Source organism: Macaca fascicularis, chromosome 12 (genome assembly GCF_037993035.2).
Source record: "Macaca fascicularis isolate 582-1 chromosome 12, T2T-MFA8v1.1".
NCBI lineage: Eukaryota > Metazoa > Chordata > Mammalia > Primates > Cercopithecidae > Macaca > Macaca fascicularis.
The window spans coordinates 82,972,238-82,989,147 of record NC_088386.1 but is presented as its reverse complement, the minus strand read 5'-3'; the positions used below and the strand labels follow the sequence as shown (position 1 = coordinate 82,989,147).

At 33.0% G+C, this 16,910-nt stretch overlaps 1 protein-coding gene across 2 annotated transcripts in view; it reads left to right on the top strand.

The window, feature by feature from the left end:
- The window catches only part of CALCRL (calcitonin receptor like receptor), a 104,572-nt gene that overhangs the window by 72,417 nt on the left and 15,245 nt on the right, over positions 1 to 16,910 (top strand). For both annotated transcript variants that reach the window (XM_045367361.2, XM_045367360.2), the window contains 3 exons: positions 12,416 to 12,542; positions 15,169 to 15,322; positions 16,787 to 16,847. In XM_045367361.2, the coding sequence (XP_045223296.1) occupies positions 12,416 to 12,542; positions 15,169 to 15,322; positions 16,787 to 16,847 (342 nt within the window). The remainder of the gene's footprint in view (positions 1 to 12,415; positions 12,543 to 15,168; positions 15,323 to 16,786; positions 16,848 to 16,910) is intronic.

Below are 16,910 nucleotides of genomic sequence, written 5' to 3'. Positions count from 1 at the left end.
GTATGTTTTATTTAAGAACAAATACTATTCAACTGACACTCACAACTAATTTTAAATTTTAATTGAAGGGTTAAAATTTAAAATCAGAGAATGTTTATTTCATCTATGGAGAAGTGCTTTTTTAAAAATGATATTGTGTATATATTTACTAAATTATTAACTTTAAGGATGCAACCTGTAGGCACATTCCTCCTTCCGAAAGAGAGGCCAGAAATTTGGTTCTCCCAAATACTGTTCTCAGGTTTTACATATTAATAGGCCAATTTTTTAGAAAAATAATATTTTTTAAAAATAAAGATTACTGTGTGCAATAAATACATGCATTTGTTATTTGCTAAAATGCCCATGCTTTTAAACAAGATGTATAACATGCTACATAGGCAAAACTTTGTTAAAGGAAATGAGTGTCTTGCCAATATAAGAAATTTGACCTCTACATAAAAGAAAAAATACGTTTTTCAAATAATTACCTTGCTTCTACTTGAAGTTTTTACTGAAAGTACAATTAACTGTTTATTCCATATAGTGAACTGAAAGGAAAAAAAAAAGAATTTTTCAATGGTGAGTTAGTATGAGAGGTATGAACTTGAATTGAGGCACAACTTAATTTTAATGGATAGTATAAGATAATGATTAAGACACGGGATGTATTCCAAACTTGTCATGTCTATTTGCTAATAGTATGGACTTAGCCTGATTTTGCTTTAAATAAGCCCCAGGGAAGTGTGTGTGTGTGTGTGCGCGCGTGTGTGTTTATAATGGGTCATGATGTTATTTAAAATACTGGGTAAAGTAGACTCATATAGGACCTGGCATTTAGGAGCCCCTCAATAAATAGTAAGAGTTACTAATTTTTTCATTAGACTATATCAATCATACAGGCACTCAGAATACATTTATGTAGTCATCTGAAATACTCATATGTAACAGTAATACAAAGTAAAATAAACAAAACAAAACAAAACAATGAGTGTTATTCTGGAGATACAAAGACCTGGGGGACACTGAGAAAGGAAAGAACCATTCTAACTCATAGAATCTGAAGATTCCTGAGATGATACTCTAATTGAAGCAAATGCTTCAATGATGGGTAAAACTGCAATAGATAGAAATTATAAGCCATAAGCAGTGAAGAGATTGTCTAGTCTTACACCTAATTTTACTTATTTTCTAATTAATTAAGTAACATTTTCAAGATTTCTCCTGATCTGTGTTCTAGTTCACTTATTTTAATTGACTCTACAAATCTTTAAAAATGAATTTGAAAAGAAAGAAGCAAAACTGCAAATTTTCCTTTATTATTATAATTCTCAGGCCTTAGGTAAAACATGAGAAACCGTCTTCAAGTAAAACTCATGTATAGCATTTTAAATATTTTCTGTATGTCTAGATGTGATTACAGGAGACTGTGTTCTTTCTTTCTTTCTTGTTTGAGAGATAGGCTCTCACTGTGTCACCAGGCTGGAGTGCAGTGGCACGATCATAGCTCACTACAGCTTCAAACGCCTGAGCTCAAGCAATCCTCCCCCACCCAGCCTCCCAAGTAGCAAGGACTACAGGCACACATCACCACACCCAGATAATTTTTTAACTATTTTTTTTTCTTTAGAGATGGGGTTTAATTATATTACCCAGGCTGGTCTCAAACTCCTGACCTCAAGTGATCCTCCTGTCTCGGCCTCCCAAACTGTCGGGGTTACAAGCATGAGCCACTGTGCCCAGCCTGAGAGTGTTCTTTAGACAGGCAGAATTGGTCTCAAATTCCACTTTGTCACTTACTTGCTGGGTACCATGGAACATGTTTTTTCATTTCTCTAATCCTCAGTTGTGTGTGTTAAAAATGCAGATCATATTAGTATCTACATCATAGATTTGCTATAAGGACTGAGATGATGGCAGGGTTATCAGTGAGATGTAGTGTTAATAGAGTGTCTGATTCAAAAAATGTTATCTATGATTGGCATTGTTCTCACTTCTTATTAGTCCATTACAAGGTTTGAATATAAATAGTTAGCTCTGGTAGGTATGTTATATCAGTAAGATCTTTAAAAACAAAATTAAATAGTTCAGGTTCTAGTTTTAAATGGACCATGTTTATAAAGAAACTATTCATGTAAAAAAATAAGTAAACATTGAACATTTTTGTAACCAAATTAATAATATAATTACGATAGGAAAAACTATGGTTAAGTAAATCAGTCAAAAGTAATAAGATTTTTTTATGACCAGAAGCTAACATGTAGCTTACTCCATTTTTGAATCAATATTAAGGAATTTTTAGTCTTTGAATTTAGATATGTCTAACATTTATTCCACAGAATTATCTACCGGACATGTCACTAGAATTAATGAAAATAATTTTATAAAGTTAGCTTTATGAGAGCAGGAGCCACCTCTGCTTTGTTTCTTTATACATCTCAGGGCTTAGCATAGGATCTTGCACATAGCAGGCGCTCAATAAACTTTTAAGGAATGAAGACATGAACTGACTTTGAAGCTAACATATAGGACAGACTTGCCCATGTCTTATCTGTGACCTTCAACATGTCCCTTAAGATTGTCTGGCCTTATTCGTCTCCATCAACAAAGAAAGGCATTAGACTAAGACTCTAAAATTCAAATCAGTAGAAGCATCTGTGTAAAACAAGATGAAAGACTCTGCAGCTAGATCCAAGGAAGAATAGGGTCACCTCAGAAAATACTGAATTTGAATGGTTCATGAATCATGTTCTTGTGAAGTCAGGGGCATAGAAATTATTAGCTTTCGTCCAACTAACCCGAAAACAATTCCTAGAGGAGCTGATGTTTCACAGAAAATCATTCATTGTGTATAAAAATATCTATTAGCAGATCCTTTCTGTTTCTTAACCCAGTTCCTGATACTGTAGTTATTCTTGCTTACTCAGTATGGGAATTTTTTTCCTCCTTCTTTGGTAATTGAGGGTCACTGACCCACCCTAATAAAAACCAAGAACCATACAAAAAATTGATTTAGGATACTGTTTGTTATTTTTTATTTAGAGAGAGAAAAGTCTGCCACTCACCCATTCGTTAAATTAGAAACAGAGAACACAAAACAGTATTCACCAGATATACTTCAGTTTTATATTAGAGCCAATTAAAGGAACAAGTCAGAGCAGGAGATAAAAAGAAAGGGAACAGAGAGGGAGGGGAAAAGAGAAAGAGACATAACTTTAAGGCTTGCCAAGCCCTGAGAGGCAATGACTCTTACTCGTAATGATTCTTGGAAAAACAAAGTGGAACCCTTTAGATAAAAAAAAATAAATAAATAAACTTTACTGGAATTAGTTACAAATTATATTTTAATTACTGTTTAAAATCAGAGAGCAGAGCAAATCTCACTCTTACAACCTAGACAAAAGGCTTCATCTTTTTTCCACAGAAAAGAGAGCATATGACATCTATCCAACTTTTATAGAAAAAAAGAGAAAATGCTGTTGTTTTCTATTTTATTTTATTTTATTTATTTTTTTAAAGAACATCTTTGCTAACATTCAGACACTGACCCTAAACAATTTAAAAGCCACGTTGCATATTTGGAACTATGTAAACAATGATATCTTCTGTAGGTACTTGCCATAGGTTCCAAATAAAGTTCAGAAAAATAACCTCTATCCAATTGGTAGATAAAAGCATTCAAATTTAACTTATTAAAATAACCTGTTATTGCTTGTATTTCTGCTTCTCAGTACAAATGACCAAAATTCTCATTTTTTTCTTAGATCACATCTGAATATATTTAAACAGTATTGTGAACTGTTATCTCATTTCCAGTTTCTTCATATTTTTTTCAATTAGAGCAAGTATAGTTTTTCTTTAAGCTATAACTTTTCTCTGAAAATTGTGCACGATTAATCTTTTTTGTTGTTGTTGTTGTTGTTGTTGTTGTTGAAATGGAGTCTTGCTCTGTCACCCAGGCTGGAGTGCAGTGGTGCCATCTTGGCTCACTGCAACCTCCACTTCCCCGGTTCAAGCGATTCTCCTGCCTCAGCCTCCCACATGATTAATCTTTAAACCATATTTAAACACAGCTATTAATGAATTTCTACGTGGAAACCTATAGAGTTTGCTCTACTAATTACCGTGATGTTGTACGTGTTTTGACATATTGGAACTTTGACTTTTCATTGATTTAAAACCTGGCAATACTGCACTGTCAGAGGTTTGACAAGGACTGAGTTCAAAAGCAGTCATCTAGTGTTCCCTGAACAGCACACCCTTCACTGCCTACCCAGCATAACCCTTGCTCTCTTAACTCACGGTACGTTCATTTAGTCATTGTAAATTTGTTATACACTATGGTCCTGAGATATAGCCTGTTCTATGGTCTGTATCCCAGGCTTCCTTCAGCTTAACATTAGATATTATTTATTTAACTTTTTTTTTTTTTTTTTTTTTTTTTTTGAGACGGAGTCTCGCTCTGTCGCCCAGGCTGTAGTGCAGTGGCCGGATTTCCGCTCACTGTAAGCTCCGCCTCCCGGGTTTACGCCATTCTCCTGCCTCAGCCTCCTGAGTAGCTGGGACTATAGGCGCCCGCCACTACGCCCGGCTATTTTTTTTTTTGTATTTTTAGTAGAGACGGGGTTTCATCGTGTTAGCCAGGATGGTCTCGATTTCCTGAATTCGTGATCCGCCCGCCTCGGTCTCCCAAAATGCTGGGATTACAGACGTGAGAACTATAGGTTTTCTTAAATGTTTTATTGGGTCATACTCACTGAGTCTATCTCCAAATTAACGAATTTTAATCAATTAGTGAACATAAAAATCCATCCCTCTCAAACTGAATGTTGTGAGAAGTGAAAACATTCTTATTCCATAATGTGAGATCGTGCCAAAATGTTTCAAATATGTCCATTTTAGCTGCATCTCATTTCCAGTTGTTCCAAAAGTGAATTGAAAATAATTGCATTTCTACATGGAGTATACGGTTTGAATGTGGACAGAATAGTGCAAGAAATAATGGACATGCTTTAACATTAACCTGTTCTGCTATAAGGTCATTGCTATTACTGGCTTATGGAGAGGAGTCCCAGGTATGAAAATATAAAGTAAATACAGTAACTGAATTAGATAATTTGGACTTAAGATATAAAAAATATAAAGCTACAAATCCACATTAAGTATGCATATTTTTATTCCTATGGATATATTTGATAAATATGCAACTTCAGAATAGTGAATTTCATCATATGTGCTATTTAATTTAAGCATACCTAAATTTTCATGGCAATAGAATGACAATACATTTTGAAAATTATATCATTATTTGAATAGATTAAAACTTTGTTATTTGAAATAGAAAATAGAAATAAATAGCATTTTTTCCCAAAAGTCAGAATATATTTCACAATTGGGTTTTCCATTATTATAGACAGTTTATTTTTCTAGATCATACCCACAGACATATATGAGAAGAAAGTCAAAGCACACTCTCAAAACTGTAGTATATTTTTAGTATTTAGGAAAAAGAAAAAAACAGAGTGACTGGATATTATGCTGCTAACATTTGCTGATGAAACATTAAGATGTCAAAAACCAAGAAGGTCTTACATGAAAGAGATGGGGATAATTTTTAAAAAGAATAAAGTAAACAATTTTTCATTAATTATTAAAAAAGCTGTATAACATAAAAGAGTATGAACTTCAGAATCAAAAAGCCATTCAGTAAGTTATGTTCTTTGAATTTAATTTACTTATTCTGTAGAATGGAAAAAAAGCCATCGTGGACTTTTACCTTGTACTCTGTCACATGGCCTGTTCTTGCCCCTCAGAAACTTTAAGCTCAGGGCTTCGACAAACAGGGATGTCTTCCTATCTGGGATTACATTGTTTAATTTATGTGCCTATTTACCGTCCGCTATAATAGGAGTCACAGGAGGTCAGGGTTTTGCTTTGTATTATTCACAACTGTTTCCCCAGTTCTAGTAACAGTGCCCAAAATATTACTATCCAATCGTAAGTGACTAGCAGGATAATAAAGTAGTCAGAAGCCTTATTGCTTTCTTGAGAACTTCAAAATTCAAACTCAATAGATCACTTAATAAGAGTGTAACCTTGAGAAACTTATCTCCATTTTATTAAAAGATAATAATACTTTAAGGAGTTGTTAAATATGATAAGGACTTTCAAGTGCTTATCTCTGTGCTGGGGATATTCTAAGGGTTTCAAAAATCGTGGCTGCTATCATTATAAATTTTGCCTCTGCAAAGGTTTTTGTTTGGTTGGTTGGTTTTGGAGCCCAAGAATCACAGGGATTCAGAAAGACTTTCTTCTCTTGGTTTCCTGCTCACTAGAACACCAGGAAAAGCAGCCTTACCAAAGCAGTTCACAAACGGTAGAAAATCAGTTGTCCATACAAAATGAACATGGCTGTTCCTTATGCAGCCTGATACTCCTATATTTCATTAAGTCAGCAGCCCTGAAATGCAAGGGCATGGGAGGAGGGAGCATAATGGAGGAAGAGCAATCATTTCTCCTCTAGGACCTTCATGGAACACCTTGGTTGGAATACTCACACTCTTTCTAATCTGGCCTAATCTAATTTGGATCACCAGCAGCCTCCAAAAGAGAGCTACTGAAAGAGGTTATAGACTTCTCATATGTAAACATGTGATTCCATCAACTTAAGAGTTCCATTGAATAGACAAAAGATAGTCACACTACTGATTCTTTTAATGTATTTGTTGTTTTCTGCCTATTGTTTGTAGCAATGTTCAGATTGACGGTTTCCATTTGGATACATTGTTAGTGTTTTTTTGGAGGGAAAGATCTGAGAAATTGGAAATTAAATTAGATAAGGTAGAATAAGAAAGCAATACTTTGTAGACTGTGCTATTCTTATATTGCTTGTACTTTCCCCTTTCATGATTCATTTTGCTCATAATTAGTATTGAGAAAAGTAGTTTGGAAGTTTTTAGCTCATGTTAAAAGCAAATGGAGCCGGGCGCGGTGGCTCACGCCTGTAATCCCAGCACTTTGGGAGGCCGAGGCGGGCGGATCACAAGGTCAGGAGATCGAGACCACGGTGAAACCCCGTCTCTACTAAAAATACAAAAAAATTAGCTGGGCGCGGTTGTGGGCGCCTGTAGTCCCAGCTACTCGGGAGGCTGAGGCAGGAGAATGGCGTGAACCCGGGAGGCGGAGCTTGCAGTGAGCGGAGATCGCGCCACTGCACTCCAGCCTGGGCGACAGAGCGAGACTCCGTCTCAAAAAAAAAAAAAAAAAAAAAAAAAAAAAAAAAAAAAGCAAATGGAAAACAGAGGCAAGGTTATTGTCCATATACTGGCAGAACTTTGAAGATGGAGTACTATAGTATTTGGGATCTGCATGATAGTGAACCTGGCAATTTGGCAACAACTATAGAAAGAATGAAATTTCTTGGGAAGATAATTTAGGTTGCTTTATGTGTTGCCCTTTATCATATGGAAATTCTGTCTAATGCTAATTCCTGTTTGGTAAGAAAAAAATGACTATTTTTCTGTTTGATTGAGTTACTTAAAATATACATATTTTAATATAAAGGAAGTTTTACATTACTGAGGTAAACCTGCATGCTATTTTATTATTTGTACCTAAAACCCATTAGAGCATTTGATTAAAATCAGCAATATGATAATTACGTTAAAAAACAACAGCTAACTTAACATGGAGTGTTTATCATGGGTTAGATGTTACGCTAAGAGTTTAAGTGATTTACCTCCTCTAACTTTCAAGTCAATCCTATGAAGTACAATTTTTATCCCTAAATTACAGATTAGAAAATTAAAGATTCAATATCTTAAATAATTTACCCAAAGTCATACCGTCAATAGATGGCAGAGTTCAGATTTACTGTCTGAACTACACAGTGACTTGACGCTACTTGCTTCTAAAATTGTTCCAAAAGTGAATTGAAAAACACAGTTTCATTACATATAAAGTATAATGATTTTGTTGACACAATAATATCAACTGCCTCTGTAACTCTGTTTGCCAAAATTGCATATTGAAATAGCATTTTAAAATAATTATATGTAAAAAATACGAAATAGAAACAATCCGGACCCACAAACCACATTTTCTGTTCTGTGGTTATGCTGGGATAGAAAGGGAGATTATAAAATTTAAAGAAAGCGAAAGATTTTTGTAAACGTTCTCTAAGCCTCTAAGATAATTGCTTTTACTATTTTGAATAAAATAAAAATATTTAAGAATTTAAAGTAGGTAAAATTTGTTACAGGTTAGTATTTGAAAAAATATACAAATATTTTAGGGCTTCATTTGAACAAATCATGTGTTTACCAATGACATATTTTTGGTTTTCACTTACAAGTTGATTCTATTTGTACCAATCTACTTACATGTGTTAAGGAATATGTTTAGAAAAAAACAATATGCATCGTCAGAAAAATCTGAGCCATTTTTACACTAGACATTGATAGAAACCATATGTTACTTAGCATCTGCATTTGTTCAAGTTGCACAGTGCCTGGAGGTAGAAATGGAAGAAACTGAAGCAAAAGGTTAGTATTTTAGACAGTAGGACATATTTACACAACACTAAATGAAATGATGTGGCAATGGTCCAGTTTACTACAATTTGGGCAGCTAAACTGGATATCAGAGTTTCCAAAGCAGAAGTGTTTGGTTTGAGTTATATAGGGTGGATTATCTAGTCTGACCACGTTATTTGGGTAATTGTGTAAAACACTCTGAATAAACTTTAATGTCTTTGTAATAAAATTATTTAATGCATCTTCTTAAGAACTTGTTTTGTCTTGATATTAAATATTCAATAAATTTCAAGGGAATTTCATTCTATTATTTCAAAACTTTACCCATAATGATATTGTTTGGGTCTTAAAAAGGGAAATATGGTATATCCTTTTATCCCATATTAAGAGAATAAGAAGTCATTTGTGTGTGTGTGTGTGTGTGTGTGTGTGTGTTTGACTCACAATAATGACATGTTTGGAAGAGAATATATACCGGCAGCTCATTTTTAAGTACTTACCTTTCAAGACAAATTTAGGCAGGAGCAGGTTCAAAAAAAAAAAAAAAAAAAAAAGGGAATTCTGACAGGAACAGAAATACAGAACATCATAGAGGATGTTTAACTTTATACAAATAGGATTAAACTTTAACTGTATACAAGAGGATTAAATTTTTTCATCAACTAACTACAGTTAGCATTTTATTTTACTCCCTTCCAATCTTTTCACATGTGAATATATACATGTGAATATGTAGTTAGTTGATGAAAAATATAAACAGTTAAAATATAAATGTATTATGTTCCTAGCTCCTATCTTTCAGCTGTTCTATCATGTCTTATTTATTTTATTTCACTTTTTAATTGACATATAATAATTGTACATATTTATGGGATACACAGTGATATTTAGAAATCTATAATATATAGGGATTAGATCAGGATAATTAGCATATCCATCATCCCAAATATTTATAATTTCTTTGTGTTGGGAAAATTCAATATCCTTCTTGTAGTTATCTTTAATTATTTTTCTAATTTTTACTATCATGCAATATGCCCACATAATCCTTCTAGCTATTTAAAACAACATGTTAACTATAGTCATCCTACAGTGATACAGAACACTAGAATTTATTCCTCTTATCTAGCTGTAATTTTGTATCCTTTAACAAATCTCTCCCTATCTCCACCTTCCCCCTACCCTTTCCAGCCTCTAGTTCTACTTTTTTCTTCTATGCAATCAACTTTTTTTTTTTTTTTTTTTTTGAGACGGAGTCTCGCTCTGTCACCCAGGCTGGAGTGCAGTGGCCGGATCTCAGCTCACTGCAAGCTCCGCCTCCCAGGTTTACGCCGTTCTCCTGCCTCAGCCTCCCGAGTAGCTGGGACTACAGGCGCCCACCACGTCGCCCGGCTAGTTTTTTGTATTTTTTAGTAGAGACAGGGTTTCACCGTGTTAGCCAGGATGGTCTCGATCTCCTGACCTCGTGATCCGCCCGTCTCGGCCTCCCAAAGTGCTGGGATTACAGGCTTGAGCCACCGCGCCCACCGCAATCAACTTTTTTAAAGCTTCCACAAATGAGTGAGAGCATGCAGGCTTTCTTTCTGTTCCTGGCTTATTTCATTTAATGTACTGTCCTCCAGTTCCATCTGTAACGCAGTGAATGAGAGAAGTCCATTTTTTTTTTTTAATGGCAGAATAGTTCTGTTTTTGAAAGTCTCCTTCAATGTTTGCTTTCCTTTATTTCAACTTACTTCTTACGAATATATCTTACTTGCTGTTTAAGCAAACCTTCTCAATCTTTTTGTTATAGTTTGAAAACTATGAAATTTTGTTATTTATAGATATGTCTTAGCCAATGTACTTAGATATATGTGTGCTCAGCAGAAAAATGACAAAATCACCCAGTTAAGAAAAATGCTTTACTTTTTTTCCCTTGATGGTAGCTGAGTTACTTATATTGTATTACTAAAAACATGTATATTTGCATGGATAAGCAGTTCCTTTCTAAACAATACTTGGCACTCAATAGACATAGCTAAGCTCAAAGCAGGCATTTTAAAATAAGACCATATGAACAAATGTTGTATGTCTGTAACTTTCATCATGGAACACTGATGAATTACAGAAATAAACCACACATAATATAACTGATTTGAAAAGAACATTATTTACTAGACTTTTTCTGATATTCATTAACTCTCTTCATGCTCAATGAACAGAAAGTAATTATGTCACTGCTGTGGCATTTTATCAAAAATAGGATTGTCTTTCTCTCAGTGTTGAATTTTCCTAAGTAATAGCAGGAATCATGCCATTCTTTTGTTCAAAACTTTCAAATATTCTTTTTTTCTATAGAATATAATCAATAATCTGTAGATAAGGCCTGATTACTGCCTGCATCACTACTCCTATACACTACAAAGTCAGGCCAAAGTAAGCCACTCTTTAATATGAAAATACTAGCTGGTTCCAGTTGTTTCTATTTTGATGGATTCCAGCTGGATTTCACGTATTTGTTGGCATATGAATGTCTTACACACACTCAGCAGTCATTCCAAGAGCCATCTTGCCCATGAATCCTTTCATAGAAGTCTTGTAGAAGGCATATATTGACAATTTATAAATATTGATTTGGATCAAATATTCCTCCAGGCTCTTTAATTACTAGAGCTATATATGGAATCACAGACCTGTAGCTGGAAGAAAGGCAATTTCAGAGGCAATATACTCTAAACTGCATTTTTAAATATAGAAAACCTTGGCATCCCATCCTAATTCTAATATCCTGGGCACACAATCTATTTAAGATAAAGAGATGTAGTGATAAAATTAGGTAAAGGTCTCCTTAAAGTTTCCAAAATAGAAGTCTTTGGCTTGAATTAGGTATGGTGGATTATATAGGTTGATCATATTGATGGCATTTAAAACACACACACACACACACACACACACACACACACACACATCATGAAATTGTATACCTCTAGTGAAATAATTCCTCAGGTCTTCCTTCATATGAGTTCACACTTGACATTAAGTATTCAGGTACAAGTGGATCCCATGCTATTATTTTGAAACTTTAATCATAATGAGCCTTTGAGTAAATGCATTATAAAGGAGGTAGTGCTTGAACATAGGCAGGCAGTCATATGTGCACAATCTTCTTAGAGTGGAGGTGGATTCAATCTAAGAGTGACATCGCTTATCATTAGTGGCACTTTTTCTTGAAATCTACTTCTATGTGAACTCCACACAGTGAACTCTCTTTTGTTTTATAAAAGAGGAACTCTAGTAAAAGGTGGCATTGCTTTTCCCTTACATACGGCTGCACCAATTAGAAAAATTCAGTAAAGCTGAGCAAATCTCATTGGTTGCTAAGTTTACATTTTTATCAATTCATCTATCCTGAATACTTTGTTATTTTTTCCAGATTGGTCTGTGTAATGACCATCATCACAACAAAACACACAGTTATATTTAAACAGAATAATATATATGGTATAATGAAAAAAGAGTTATCCACATGAGAATCTGACAGCAAATACAAAGTGTTCAAATTAATTAGTTGCATAAGTTTTGATCAATTACCTAACTTTACTGAATCCCAATGTTTGCAAAATGAGTTAAACTATTAATTATGTTCAGAAATTAATAGAGAAAGTCATGTAGAGGCCTTGTACAGGCAAATTTTCTAGCCCTATGTATATTTACCTCTACTGGAGCAACTCATTTGTCTCTAGGTTTTAAGCACTTACAGGTTTTCCCTAATTAAGATTTTATAATGAGTGGATCTTAGGGAGAAAAAATAATTCTTTCAAAAGTGGAACAGCTGCTATGAATTGGGAATGTATCTTATGTGAATAATGATTAATAAATAAACATTTCATGATGTGAACACACTTGTTTTTCTTACTTTTTAGGAGCCTAAGTTGCCAAAGGATTACCTTACACAAAAATCTGTTCTTCTCATTTGTTTGTAACTCTGTTGTAACAATCATTCACCTCACTGCAGTGGCCAACAACCAGGCCTTAGTAGCCACAAATCCTGTAAGTAAACCAAGATTGTGCCCTTGGTTCAAGGGCCTAATGGGAAAGGGGGAACATGGCTGATATATGCATAATGTGTATAATTTAAGTACACATATATGTATATTTTCAAGTCTGACATATATGTATATTTTCAAGTCTTTCTATCTTGGGGAATATTGAGAAATATTTACCTTTCTACATTAGAATAGAGCTACATCTACTCTACAGAGTATTCCCCCAGAGTATTCTCAATATTCCCCAAGGTATAATGAGTGAACATCAAAAAGTGTAATATATTTATTTGCTTCAGCTATTTATACATATACACATATCTTCACTTCATTTTATAGCTGTAGAGTCCTCCTGCTATGAGACATAATAGTTATCACTACATAATATTTATTCAATCCAAATGAAAAACTCAAAGCAATGAACTCTGCATAGTTCGAAAAAATAGTACATGCACATAGAAAACTTAAATAAAGTATTTTTTTTGTATCGGGTTGACTTTAAAAAGTCAATAAAACCGGAAAAGAATGAACTGTACGTATCCTACTTGAGATTAAACTTCATAGCATAACGTTTTAAAAGGAACTACAGTGTTCGATCTCAATAAACATTTATAAATTGTTGCCTTACAGGCCATATTTTTAAAACATAGTTTAAAACTTACTTATCTAAATGTATATATTTTGTGTAAGCTATATGCATATGTAAAATGTTTAAATTAAAATATCTGCATACATAAACATACATTCAAATTGTAAAAATTATCTGCTTTTATAATGTTTATGGAATATTTACTATATTTTGTATATGTGTATGTGTCTATATAAAGTGTTTTTTAAAAGAAAAAATTAGTGACTGAAATCAGGAAGGGAAAGAATTGTTAACAAGTGGGTCAATAAACAGTCTCGTGTGTGTTTTATGTGTGTTTTTAGAGTAACTTTCAAAATTCTAAAATTCCCTGCATCGTTTGCACATGTGCATCCGGATTGCTTAATCTTGTATATGTTCCACTCTAAAGTCATTGGATTAGAAAACACACTGGGGTATAATTAGCAACATATAAATCTGGCTAATGTCCTGCCATTTTAGAGTGAATTTCTGTAAGACAAGGAGATTCAGAGTTTTGTCTTGAAGCTGCAGAGCATGAGATTCTAAATCTCGTATTTGTACACAAAGATGTGTTTAATAAACACATTATAAATTGTCATATATTTTTGTTTTGTCTGTATTACTAATGCCCTGCATAGAAATATTTTTCTGCAGTATGTTCTTAATTCTTTTTTATTGTAATGGTTTCTCGATTAACTTTTTGAATGAAATCAAGAATTAGAAGCCCAATTAAATATAAATATTTAAAAACTCTTTAGATAAAAAGTTGAAGCTGAGATTTGTAATTTCTTTCCATATAGTAGACTATCTCATTTTTACCTTTGAGTGAACTTTAATATAATGCTGTGTTTTACATAAAGGTACATTATTTAAAATTTAATGTTATGTATTCTGCAGATACATTTAATGAATAAATAGGTTTTACAAATATCCTTTAGTTAGGAGGCATTGTATATAATGAAAACAAAATTGGAATGTTCAGGTTGTAGATATGATTGATGTATAAATATTAGCAAATCATTTAACTTCTCTAGTACTAAGTTTTTTTATCTATAAAATATATGCCTAATGATAACGTACACCTCATAGGACTACTGTAAGAATTAAATAAAACGATATTTGTAAAAGTATTTTAGGCTAACTCCTGGGCAAATGCCATTACTACTATTCTGTGATAACCCAATATTAACAATCCAGTGCATTTTCTTTTCAATTTTATTTTTGGTTAAAAAAACTATTTCAAAAATAATGATAATTGCCACTAAACATTTATTGATTTTCAGACTAGAAACTGGAGCCAATAGGAGTAACAGGTCATGTATTTTTGGGAAAGCTTTAATTGTATTCTCCTCTTTAAGGGAGTAAACTGTCACTCTTACTCTTTTGTGTTTTCTTTGCTGTAATTTGAATGTCTCTCTTCCTTGCCTCTTTTAAAGTAGAGAAGCAAAAATAGAGACCTCAGGAAAAACAGAAGGGAAACAATAATCTGGTCCTCTTTTTACTTACACAAAGCCCTCAAACCCCATATTTGGATAGGATAACCTTTGGATATATTAGATGATTATTTAATAAGCATTTGCATGAGGAGCATGTAATATGCAAAACTTTTCAAGTATTTGGGCACTTTTAATGAATTGGTTGTAAAATTACTATTATTTTCAGCAGAATGCAACAGTCAAGGGATTCATGATGATGTAAATAAGTGTAAAGTTATTTATGTGTGACACTTTTATACTTATAATTACATAATAACAAAAACACATTCAGAAAATACACATTCACTAAATAAAGTAGATTTAGAATTTAGACTTTTCTGGAAGATATACCATTATAAATCTTTGGAGTCTGTGGCTAAAAACTTTAAAGGCATCATTAGATGAATAGGAAGACTGGCATTCCACAAATTCTAATCATTAATGTATGGGATTTTGTGTGGAGGGGAGAAAGTTCCATGTTTCCTGAGCTAAAACTATTGTTTTACATGTCAATTCATAAACAAGTAAATATTGTTTTTTTCTTCTCACAGGTTAGTTGCAAAGTGTCCCAGTTCATTCATCTTTACCTGATGGGCTGTAATTACTTTTGGATGCTCTGTGAAGGCATTTACCTACACACACTCATCGTGGTGGCTGTGTTTGCAGAGAAGCAACACTTAATGTGGTATTATTTTCTTGGCTGGGGTAAGTGTTATTATACATACTTGTTGATTCAATGGATTAAAAAAGCCTTTGGAGGATGCCAGGTTCCTTTGTAATACGAATATACCAATGAGTAATCATTTTTAAAGTATCAGGTGATTAACTTTTGCCTATTATTGCAAATTGCAACATTTTAAGCAAAGAATCACTGACTCATCTATTGTTTTCAGTAGTCACAAGTCAATATATAATAGTGTCTTTTTTTCTATTGAATATGCCAATGAAGAGGGTAACTTGACTGACTATGTAGTGACTAAAACAATAGAAGTAGAATGATAAATTAAAGATTTAGTCTTTTTACTATTCTGAATATTCATTTTTGCCACGTGTAAAATGAGAGCATTGGATTTAAACATCTTTGAAGTTCCATTCTAAAAATATTTGTTTAAAATATTGTCATTTTATGATAAGAGTAGAGGGATTAGTAATTGAATAAAGGCATGCAACAGATTTATTTTTTTCCACACAATCTTCTGATGTGGCATTATTCACAAAGAAAACAGTGATATACTTCTGACATACTAAAAATAACTGGAATAATACAAAATATGAAGTGCAGAAATGAATTTAACAGGACTAGTTTCCAGAAACAAAACTGAAGTTGTACTTATCTATTATCATATATCTACCCTACCATCTATCTATCTATCTATCTATCTATCTATCTATCTATCTATCTATCTATCTATCTATCTATCTGTCTGTCTGTCTGTCTGTCTGTCTATCTATCTATCTATCTATCTATCTATCTATCTATATCTATCTCTATCATCTATCTATCTATCTATCTATCTCTATCATCTATCTAAGCTATCATCTATATCTAGAAAGAAAAACATATACAGAGGTGTAATATACACACACACGCACACACACAATTTTAGTGTATTCTGATTGACTTTATAAAGCATTGCTTAATTTCATATTTGGAAGAGCTGATTTAGAATGTTCAAAGCCTGCCAAATTTTTGGTACATAAATTAATCTCTTTTTTTTCTCCTCTTCTTCAAATAATGGCTTACTAGTAGTAATCTCTCTCATAGTGGAAGTTCTTGTGATTCTCACCTTTTTTCCACATCTGATAATGTACCAAATATTGGCCAATTCCATCTCACAGAAAGTACATGAATGCTGAATTTCTTCTAATCCTTGTGGCTTAGGAAACACATCTTAAGAGTTAAGTTCTGAAGTCCACTGATTCAAAATGACCTATGAATTATAGTAGAAGAAAACATACACACACATACACACAAACATAAAAATGTAAATATCTAATACTTTATAATGTGTATTGTTGACTATACAAATAATGTTTATTCAACAAATATACAGTGGCTAGTTTTTTTGCTTCTAGAGTATCTTTGAATTTTTGTATTTAATTATATATTTTTGAAATACCATCTGTAGAAAAAAATCCAATTTATTTTCTTTTTCTTTGGTATTATAGGATTTCCACTGATTCCTGCTTGTATACATGCCATTGCTAGAAGCTTATATTACAATGACAAGTAAGAAAATCTCTTTTTATTATTTCTACTGGAATAATGTAAAATAAAAATTTTCAACATAAT